Raw genomic sequence first — 11,499 nt, 5'->3', positions numbered from 1 at the left:
TTCTCCTCTGTTCTCCTCTCGGGATCTTGGGCACGCACACACATGTGCCTGGTGTGAGTTTAAGCCGCTGAGTCCGGGGCTCGGACCATGGTCGACTACGTGGGAGTCCAGCGACATAGCCATTACACCAACTGCTGGTCCCTGGAGTTTCCTTTATGAGGACACTATTCTCATATTATGAGCATCTAATGTTCACTTTCCTATTAATAATGCCATAATGAACAAAATTTTTCAGTTTTTTCTTTTTTTTTTTTTTCCCAATTGTTAAAGTATGCATTTGCTTGCCAGAGAGAAGGGGAGAAACAGAGAGAAAGGGGGAGAAATATCCCCAAAGGTGTGAGGCTATTGAACCAGCCACCATATTTTTTATTAAGTTTTTAGGACTTATTCTCTGAAATAGAATTAACATATCAAAGGAGGCAAGCATTTCTTTCAGTACACACAATGAAATTGCTAGTGGCACAGTTCTTTTAGAAATAAATAGGAGAGGCCAGCAGGTGGTGACTGCACAATTTGAATCCCAGACCGTTGGCTTGAAAGTCATACTAAGCATGTATGCGCGTGTGCCCAAAATCCCGAGAGGAACATGGAGGAGAAGGGATTGCAGCATGGCTGTCCCCCCGGGAGGTGATTTCTCATTCCCCCTCTCTTTATTTCTCTCCTTCTATCTCTATCTGGCAAGTACTTGTACCCTATAGCAAAAAACCTAAAACAATCAAATAAATAAACGAATGAAATAAAGAAATAGGATGAGAGTGCATTTTTCTGTATTTATTTATTTATTAGAGAGATTTTTGCTACAGGGCATGTGTGTTCATCAGATAAACAGAGACAGAAAGCAAGAAATCACCCCCCGAGGCGGGGGAGATGGCTATGCCACAGTCCTTTCTCCTCCATTCTCCTTTTGGGATCTTGGGCACTTACATACATGTACGCGCCTGGCATGAGGTTTAAACCACTGAGTCCTGGACTTGAACCACAGCTAATCATGTGGGAGTCCAGCAATGTAACCATTATGCCATTTGCTTTTCCCAAGAGACAGTGCATGTTTTATCACAATCTTATGAGTGTTATTTCAACAACAAAAAATTGCTACCTAATTTGATATGCAAAATTTAATGGTTTAATGTGCATTTCTTTGGCCATGTGTAAGGGCCCAGTGAAGTATTTTTCCATGCATATGTTATTATAGCACTGATTACTTCTTGATTACTGTATATTAAATTGTATATATTAAATTTTCATAAATATCACGGTCTGTTCCAGGACTTCATATTCTGTACCATTGATTCATATGCTTATTCTCATGTTTGTACCACACTGCTTTAATTATCAGAGCTGCTTATATGCATTAATATTGAGTAGGACAATTACCCACTATTATTCTGCTTTTCAACATTTTTGTTAGGCTTTCGTTCTTCTTTTCATAATAGTTTAGGATTAGTTATTTATTTATTTTTTATTTTATTTTACTTGCTATAAGGTGTATGCACCTGCCAAAGAGAGAAAGGGGGAGAGGAGAGAGCACCTCCATGGCAGTGGTCACTCTACAGTCCTTTCCCTTTCATCTGTCTTTCCCTTGGGATTTTGGGGACACATACACATATGCCCCCTGTGCTTCTCAAGCCACCAGGTCTGGGACTCAAACCACGCAGTAAGCCATGTGTGATCTGGCTGTCTTAACCACCATGTCATTGAGCCAGCCTTAGAATTATTTTATCACGATAAGAAAAAAAAAAAAAAAACTCCAGGGGTCACCCAGAGGTATGGTGGTTAAGGCAGTTGGAACCCATGTGGTTGACTGTGGTTAGAGTCCTAGACCTAGCAGCTGGAAGAGCATGCCAGGTGCATGTGCATACATGCCCAAAATCCCAAAGAAGAAATAGAGGGGAAAGATTTTGGCACCCCCTTGGGGTGGTGTTTTCTTTTTTCTTTTTTTTTTTTAGAGGTTTTTCACTATAGGGTGCGTGTGCTCGCCAGACAGACAGAGAGAGACAGAGAGACAGAAAGTGAGAAATCACCCCCCAGAGGGGATGGCCACGCTGCAATCCCTTCTCCTCCATTCTCCTCTTGGGATCCTGGGCATGCACGCACACGCGCCCGGCGTGGGTATTAAGCCACCGGGTCCGGGAAGCGAACCGTGGTCGACTACGTGGAAGTCCAGCAACATAACGACATAGTCATTATGCTAACTGCTGGTTCCCTGGGGTGGTGCTTTCTCATCTTCCCTTTCTTTCTCTCTCTCTTTCTGGTGAGCACACATGCCCTCTAGCAAATAAAAAACAAAAACCAAAAAACAAATTCCAAACAAAAAACCCTAAAACAACCCCAAAATTTGGGTTAGAATTCTCACAACTCTACCCACCTCCAAACACACACACACACTCTCACACACACATACACACACTTTTTTGGAGGTTGGGGACAAAATCCTTTGCAGTATTCATTATTTTTTTCTTTCTTTTGAGAAGTTTTTGCAATAGGGCGTGTGCCGTCACCAGAAAGAGAGAGAGACAGACAGAAAGCGGCAAATCACCCCCCAGGGGGATGGCCTCGGCGCAGTCCCTTCTCCTCTTGGGGTCTTGGGCATACACACACATGTGCCTGGCATGAGTTTAAGCTGCCAGATCCGAGACAGGAACCACAGTTGACTGATTGGGAGTCCAGCGACGTAACCATTATGCCACCTGCTGGTCCCACAGTATTCATTCTATATAACAATATGTTAGAGGTCTCTTTTTTTTTTTTTTTTTGAAAGGTTTTTCCCATAGGGCACCTGAGCTCGCCAGAAAGACAGAGAGATAGAAAGCGAGAAATCACCCCCCAGGGGGGATGGCCACTCCGCAGTCCCTTCTCCTCCATTCTCCTCTTGGGATCTTGGGCATGCACGCATACGTGCCCAGCATGAGTTTAAGCCACCGGGTCCGGGACTCGAATCGCGGTCGATTATGTGGGAGTCCAGTGACATAGCCATTATGCTAACTGCTGGTCCCATAGGTCTCCTTTTAATTAAGACTTCTGTTTTAGGCCTCAGTAAACTTGTAGGGTTGTTTTTCTTATACTGCCTGCTTAGATCTTATTACTAGAAAATTTATTGTCTTCACCATTTCTCAGTGTATAGTTCAGTGGCATTAAATGTATATTCGTTTTGATATGCAACTATCATCACCTCTGTCTCCAGAACTCTTTATGTTGCAAAACTAAAATTCTATATTCAGTAAACAGACACTCGCCCATTTCCCCCCAAACCCCAGCCCCCAGAAACCACCATTCTACTTTCTGTCTCTATGATTTTGACTACTCTGGTTACCTCTTATAAGTGCAGTCATACACAATTTGTCCTTTTGTAACTCGTATTTCATGTAGCATAATGGCCTCAAGATCATCCATGTGTCATAATTTTCTTCACTTTTACAGCTGAATTTTATTCGGTTGCATGTATGATGGGACTAAAAGAAGTTCATAGAAAAATGGAATTAATGTGCAAGTTTATTTTGACACAAGTATTCGAAAACCTATACTGAATGTTGTGAAGTCTATGCGTGAATTTCAAAAACATTTTGCACCAAAATAAACTTGTATTTTAATTCCATTTTCCATGAACGTTTTGAAATCCACTCATGTAAGCTACATTTTTAAAATATAATTCAACTGTTGATATACACCTAAAGCTAAAATATTTTATATTTTTGTTAGATTTTTTTTTTTGGGAGAAGTTTTTGCTCGCCATAGAGATAGAAAGCGAGAAATCACCTCCTAAGGGGTTTGGCCACGCCACAATCCCTTCTCCTCCGTTCTCCTCTCGGGATCTTGGGCATGCTATTGATTTATATAAAATGGTTACTACCAGCCATTTTAACTATATTGTTGGAAAATAGGGAAAATTTAGTCTCCTCATTTTCTATCCATTTCACTTGCTTTTGTTAAATTAGTTAACATTTCAAAGTAGTGTTTAGTAACAACAGTAAGAATGGTCATGTTGTTTTGTCCCTGATTCACAACGTCTTTATTCGGGATAGGGTGCTAAAGTAGATTTCCTACCTTTAAACTGTCTTTGTGTTTCTAGCATATACCTTGCATGGTCTTGTTGAATTATTCTTTTGCTATGTTGCCATATTTGCTTTGTTAGGATTTCATCCATTCAACAAATGTTGAGTGTTCACTATGTGGCAGGTATCCAGACATAGCAGAGTGCTACAGACAAATCCATCTGGAAATCATTGGATTTACACACACACACACACACACATATATATACACACACAATTTTTAAAAATTAATTAATTTTTTTTTTTTTTTCACCAGAGGATGTTTGCATTTCCTGAAGAGAGAGGGATAGAAAGAAAGCCCCTACAGGGGCATGGTTTCCACCATTTCTCCTTCCCATCAGGATTTTGGACATGCACACACATATACCTACCATGTTTTCTTCAGGCCTTTGGGACTGGGATTTGACCCATTGTCAGCCACGTGGGACCCAGTTTCCTACACACAGTGCTTAACCACTATGCTGTGGGTCTGGCCCTAGAGATAATTTTTGGTATTTTTCTATTTCTTTCATCATTTATTCTTTGAACATTTCATGTACATATATACAGAGACAATATAATTTAGTAGTTAGGGCTTTGGAACCCAATGGCTTGGGTTCAAATTCCAGTGTTGCTTTAACCTTGGACCTTGAAAAATGCTTTTCTTTTGAGCAGAACATCACTTCAAAATGTATTATACAGCAGTTAGTTGTTTTGTGGTGGTAACCCTTATGGAATATGTAGATTTTCAACACTGCTAAAAACGTGCAAATTCTTCTAGAGCTTTAGATTTTAATACTCAGCTAATGTGCAAGTAGATGAAATTGTAGAAAATTATTTACTTTTCAAAATGATAGATTTTTGTAGAAATAATTTGTAAAACTTTTAGAATTAATTTTAAAGATGAATGGTCATATTTTAGATTTTTAAATTTCTTCTCTTCAGTTATAGCAATCGTGTTATATTTTATGATGCCTATTGTGAACATAAGTGAAGTACTCGGACCCTTGTGCCTTATGCTACTCATGGGAACTGTCCACTGTCAAATCGTGTCTACTCAGATATCAAGGCCATCGGGAAACAATGGAAATCGGAGGAGAAGGTAAGATGAGAAGTTGTAATTGTGTGTTTTCTGAGAAAGGTATAGTAGATATTTCTATATTCTTGGATTAAATTATGAAAAAGCATCTTCTTTTGTGTATATTTTTCACTTTTTTTTCCCTAAAAAAGCCAGTGCTTTACTTTTCACTTTTCTCCTTGATGCTAAAAAACCTTGTTATACTTTTTAACCCCAGGCGATATTTTGTCATTCAGGTACAGTTGTTTAAAAAGAAAATTCCTGTATTATTATGTATAAAAATGTATCTTACATAATGGTTTTGAAAAGTGTTCCCTTTGAAATACAGTCTTAATCAAACTTTGGTGAAAATGTATTATAAACAAAAATCTTGGTACATTGTGTTAGTGCTACTAACAAATTTACCTTTTTTTTTTTTTTTTTTTTTTTTAAGGGGTTTTTCTATTGGAAACGTGCCTTTTTTTTTTTTTAAGAGGTTTTGCTATTGGACACGTGCATTCGCCAGAAAGACAGAGAGATAGAAAGTGAGAAATCACCCCTCAGGGGGAATGGCCACGCTGCAATCCCTTTTCCTCCATTCTCCTCTCAGAATCTTGGGCACGCACGCACACGCACCCGACGTGAATTTAAGCCACTGGGTCCGGGATTTGAACTGTGGTCTACTACATGGGAGTTCAGCGACATAGTCATTATGCTAACTGCTGGTCCCCAAATTTACCTTTTTCAAAAGCATACATTGAGAATAGATTTCCAAGGGGTCTAGACTTTTAATAAAGATTGATCGGACTTTTTAATATATTGAATTCATGTTGTGTTTTTATTGGTTATATGGTATATGTGATTTATGGAACTATTGAATGTTTCTTAGATATTTGTAATGTTTTCTTCCAAAATTATATTATCTTTATTGAGAATAGCTCTAGATTTTTGCTCCCTTAAGCAATTGCTAAATAATATTTTTTCATTTGGTACAGTGACTTTAAACATATTATTATTTTTGAATATTATTTTCTAAATTAAAATTTTTTTTTTTTTTAGGTTTTTGCCTTAGGGCGCATATGCTTGCTGGAGAGTGAGATAGACAGACAGATAAAGACAGAGAGAGGGAAAGTGAGAAATCACCCTGCAGGGGGAATGCCATGCAGCAATTCTTTCTCCATTCTTCTCTTGGGGTTTTGGGATTGTCTGCACACTTGCTTGGCCTAAGTCTCAAGCCACTGGGTCTGGGACTCAAACTACACTTTAAGTAGTTTGAGTCGGCCATGTTGGAATCCAGCATCTTAACCCCTAAGCCATCTGCTTGCCTCCAAAACTCTCTCTTTTTTACAGAAGAAATTTTTTTTTTGTAAATTCAGTTAAATTGATTGAATAGTTTCTATAGGAAATAATTCTAAGGATTTGTAATTTCTAGTAAATAATAATTTCTAGGAATTTCTAATAATTTCTATTAAAATCAATATTTTCTAAGGCTATCAAGTGCTATGTCTTATTGGTTTTTAGAGGATATCTTTTTTTTAAGAATTATTTATTTATTTCCATTTGTTATTATTATTATTATTTCATTTGATCAGACAGAGGCAGAGAGAGAGAGAAAGGGAAAGCACGAAAGCAAGCCACCAGGACCCGAACCATGGTCAGCCATGTGGGAATCCAGCGCCTTTAACCACCACGCCATCTGCCGGCCCTAGAGGATATCTTTTAACTGTAAAGGGTATCGGTAAAAAGTGATCAATTGCTGTTATTTTTTGTTATCCTGATGAACTATACCAAGAGGTAGATAGAAATCTGATGTTTATATATAAAGACCTAGCTTCTTCTGCCCATGGTGTTGAGTGTGCTTGAAAAGACTCTTATTCATAGAAGTGAAAATTTGTCTTCTAGTAGTTTCTGGATAGCAGTTCTATTTTTTGATGACCGAATAGAATGGTAGCATAGGAGTTTAGTTTGTAATCTGTGTTAGTTCTTGAATCAGAAATATGAAATTAACTATATTTAATTTTAGGTAGTAACCTGTTAGTATAATTTCTGTAGGGATACTCTAGGTGGAACTAGAAAACTTCTTGAATGATCTGAAGTTATTGAAATATTTTTTTGTAGAAAGTTACGAAAAACTGTAAATGGTGATGGGAACCGAGAAAATGGAAATAATAACTCCTCTGATAAAGTCAGAGGAATAGAAACTTTGGAATCTGCGCCTATTATTGGTGGTTTTTGGGGGACTCTCTTTGGCAACAGGTGAGAGTCTTACTTTTTTTAAAATTTAATTTTAAATTTACAACGGTGTTTAGAGAGTACGTGTTATGATCAGGCCATCAGTGTAAGCATTGCAGGCTGTTATTGTGGCATGATTTTTGAGGATTCTAGAAGGATTTACTTACTCCAAATGTTGTCTCCACTGTCAGTCATGTTATCTGTGAATCCAGAAATCTACCATACATCTTTTATTCTGTTTGATTTCAGTGATATTTTTAGACTACAACATCACAAAAAAATTAGGTTGTCAGGAAAGTCATGACACACTTTTGCATAGAAAAATACGTCATGACTTTCCAGTCAGCCTAATATAAATACTCTGAAAGGGTAAATATTTTAAGCAATACCAGCCAACATTTGAGAGAAAAAAGAATTTTAAGCAGATCAGATATTCTTCAGTTTAAGAGCGATACCTCTTTGGAAATGGTATATAGCATAGGAACTTGGTAGTTAATGGACTGTAGGACAAAAAGGGAAATGGCTCAAAGACAGATTTTATCTCATACATATTTTGCAGGTGGTGACGGCACTTGTATATTCAAAGAAATGCATATTTTATCATATATTAATGATTGTGACAAAGTTATGTTGGCAGTTACTTTTTTGAAGATGAAGTATGTTCACATATTTTTCTGAGGATATCTTTGCACTCTAATTTTGTTGAAGTGTTTGTGTTCTTTGTGCTGAATGTTGTGTTAGGCACTGTGCTCTCCCGTCTCTGTTATACCATGTAGTTAGGAGATAAGAGTAGCAGGTAGGAGTAGTTGCAGTAAGATAAAAATAGTATGAGTGAAATTACATGCTAACTAAAGGCCATGCAGTTCAGCAGATGGAGTGATTATTCTGCTGTACAGTTGTCAGCCAGAGTCACCAAGGGCTGGAGAGTTGCTGAGCTTTGAAAGATGGATAGTGTTTACACAGATCAGACAGGAGAGGGGAAGATACTCTATGAAGTACTATTGACAGGCAATATGAGGTTGTTGGCATTGTGTTTGAGAGATGTGTAGAGAGGATTATGAATTACTTCCTTACAAAACTAAAAAGTACATGCTCTCTCTTAATTGATATGGGTCTTTGAATAATAAACTCACATTCTCTATGAGTCTCAGTGAGTGAATATCCTGTCTTTCCACACCCTTAAGCTAGAGTCCTGAAAAATATGATTTCTAACTTTGCTTGATTTTTCAGAATAATACATTCTACTTCTCAGAAGAAGGTTACTTCATGGAAGTTGTTATCTTCAGAAAACTGTTTAGTAATTTTTTTTTCCTTTTTAAAAAATAGGACGAAAAGAGTAAAATTGTTATCTAACAAAGGAACTGAAACTGACAATGACTCAAGTTATCTCCATCCTATCATTAAGAAGAGACAGTGTCGACCAGAGATGAGACTGTGGCAAACAAAAGAGAAAACAAAATTTTCGGATGGAGAAAAATGCCAAAAGGTAAGATTTAGATGGTTATAAATATAATAAGATATTCTCTTTCCTGTGTAAAATGTTCCTAATCTCAGACTCTGCTAGAGATAGGAAATAGATACTAATAGGCTTATAAGTTTGTCTTAACAACTTAGTGTAATCATAGGATATGGAAAAAGAAAGTATCACATGAAGACTGGAACCTGTTCTTTAAATTTCTAGGACTAGAGCTTGTTATTAATTCTGCCACTAATGCAGGCTTAGCAGTAGGCCAGTATATGTAATAGACAGATTAGTGTGGATGCTGCTGTCATGTTCCAGAAAGGCAGTGACAGCATAGTAAGGACTAGGAAACTGTTTTCTAGGTTTAGGCAGAGATAGTCTGCACTGTATCTAAAACTAGCTGCATAGTTTCTCTTAAAATGCTTTATTTGTTAGACTGGCATTTAGTCTAATGTTTATTGAGCCATTACTTATAACTGGGCATTGTCCTCAGCGCTTTACACATACTAACTTCTTTCATTTTTCTCACCCACTGTAAGGTTGGTGCTTTTGTTATCATTACTTTTCAGATGAGAAAACTGAGTCCCAGGAACCAGAAGTTGGCATAATGGCTATATCGCTGGACCTCCCATGTAGTTGACCACGGTTCGAGTCCCGGACCCAGTGGCTTAAACTCATGCTAGGTGCATGTGCATGCATGCCCAAGATCCGGAGAATAGACTGACAGAGAAGGGATTGTGGCGTGGCCATCCCCCCCTTGGGGATGATTTCTCGCTTTCTGTCTCTTTGTCTTGCAAGTGCACGCACTCTATAGTGAAAACCTCTCACAAAAAAAAAAAAAAAAAAAAAAAAAAAGAAAGAAAGAAAGAAAGAAAACTGAGCCCCAGACAGATTTAATAAATTGTTCAAGGTTGCATAGTAAGTGGCATAGTCAGCTTTGATTCAGGCTGAGTTTGACGTGAACCAATTTTTTTTTAAGAGATTTTTGCTATAGCACTTGCCAGAGAGACAGAGAGAGCGAGCGAGAAAGAAAGTCCGCCACTTTCCCTTCTCTTCCATTCTCTCTGGATCCTGGGCACATACACACACATGCCTGGCGTGAATTTAAGCCACCAGGTCTGGGACTTGAACCATGGTCGTCTACGTGGGAGTCGAGTGACATAGCCGTTACGCCCTCTGCTGGTTCCCTCAAGTTAATTATCTTTATTGAGATCAAATAATATATAGGATCCTTCAATTTTGGTTTAGTTTACTGCTTGGTAGTTTTGACAGAACTTTTTGTCTTTATGTACCTAGCTTACTAGAATATTTGGAGCTGTCTCTTGTGAAGGCTTTCCTGTTCTCTTTCCAGGAGGTATTTAGGCGTGTGGGCAATGGGATTTCGGATGATCTGTCAAGTGAGGAAGATGGCGAAGCACGGACGCAGATGATGTTATTGCGCAGGAGTGTGGAAGGGGCCTCGAGTGACAATGGTTGTGAAGTTAAGAACAGAAAATCAATACTTTCAAGGCAGCTAAACTCTCAGGTAATCTTTATTTTAGTTTACAAAAGTATAGGAGCTAATTGTAAAATCCTTGAATAGCAATGAAGTACTTAACATGCCTTTTTTTTTAAGAATTATTTTATTTATTGCTATTATTCCTGATGTTTATTGGTTTGATTTTTGGCAGGTAAAGAAAACCACTACGAGGTGGTGTCGTACTGTGCGTGATTCAGACAGTCTGGCCGAATCAGAGTTTGAATCAGCAGCTTTCAGCCAGGTAAAATATCCTTTTGAGAGATAAGTTTTTAAGGTGTATTCTTGAGTGTAATAGCATTATCCATTTTTCTTCTTTTTTTTTTGGAGATGTTTTTGCTATAGGGCGCGTGCGCTCACCAGAAAGACAGAGACAGAAACAGAGAGACAGAAAGCAAGAAATCACCCCCCAGGGGGGATGACCACACTTCAATCCCTTCTCCTCCATTCTCCTCTTGGGATCTTGGGCACACACGCACATGCACCCGGTGTGAGTTTAAGCCACCAGGTCTGGGCCTCGAACTGCGGTCGATTACATGGGAGTCCAGCGACATAGCCATTACGCCAACTGCTGGTCCCTCCATTCTTTTTTTACTTGTTGCCCTCAGTAGTGTTTGTGTTTACCCACCCACCCCCTGTCAGCATTTGTCCATCTATTTATAGTGTTTATATTTACCTGCCCAACCCCTGCCAACATTTATCCATCTATCTAGGAATTTTTAGATGACTACTTACCCCTTAAAAAGGAATTAATTATTTCTTGCTTTGACTCTCATCTTAAAAGTATCACGGCTGCTATAGAGAACTCAAGAAGTTAACCAGAAAAAAAAAAAAATCAACCCAACTAAGGGATGAGCAAATGAGCTAAACAGATAACTCTCTAAGGAAAACATACAAATAGCCAAAAAAATACATGAAAAATGCTCAACATCCCTTATCATAAGGGAGATACAAGTCAAAGCTATAATAAGATACCACCTAACCCCAGTCAGAATGGCTAAGATAAAAATATAGTAAGTGCTAGCAAGACTGTGGTGAAAAAGAAACTCTCCTGCACTATTGTTGGGAATGTAAATTGTACAACCACTGTGGAGAACAATATGGTTCCTCCAACACCTACAGATAAACTACCATATGATTCAGCAGTTCCACTCCCGGGTATCTGCCCAAATGATAGGAATACACTCAGCTGGAAAACACTTGC

The 11,499-nt window shown here is 38.3% G+C and overlaps 1 protein-coding gene across 3 annotated transcripts in view; it reads left to right on the top strand.

Moving 5' to 3' along the window:
- Positions 1 to 11,499, top strand: part of PHTF1 (putative homeodomain transcription factor 1) — a 48,018-nt gene that overhangs the window by 20,019 nt on the left and 16,500 nt on the right. For 2 of the 3 annotated variants that reach the window (XM_006149619.3, XM_027772312.1), the window contains 5 exons: positions 4,974 to 5,130; positions 7,204 to 7,341; positions 8,644 to 8,803; positions 10,131 to 10,304; positions 10,450 to 10,539. In XM_006149619.3, the coding sequence (XP_006149681.1) occupies positions 4,974 to 5,130; positions 7,204 to 7,341; positions 8,644 to 8,803; positions 10,131 to 10,304; positions 10,450 to 10,539 (719 nt within the window). The remainder of the gene's footprint in view (positions 1 to 4,973; positions 5,131 to 7,203; positions 7,342 to 8,643; positions 8,804 to 10,130; positions 10,305 to 10,449; positions 10,540 to 11,499) is intronic. The other variant, XM_006149620.3, reaches the window with a different exon arrangement.

The sequence above is a fragment of the Tupaia chinensis genome, unplaced genomic scaffold, assembly GCF_000334495.1.
Source record: "Tupaia chinensis unplaced genomic scaffold, TupChi_1.0 Scaffold000270_2, whole genome shotgun sequence".
In the NCBI taxonomy this organism is placed as follows: Eukaryota; Metazoa; Chordata; class Mammalia; order Scandentia; family Tupaiidae; genus Tupaia; species Tupaia belangeri.
The sequence above is the reverse complement of the archived record's forward strand: the minus strand, read 5'-3'. Positions and strand labels throughout refer to the sequence as shown.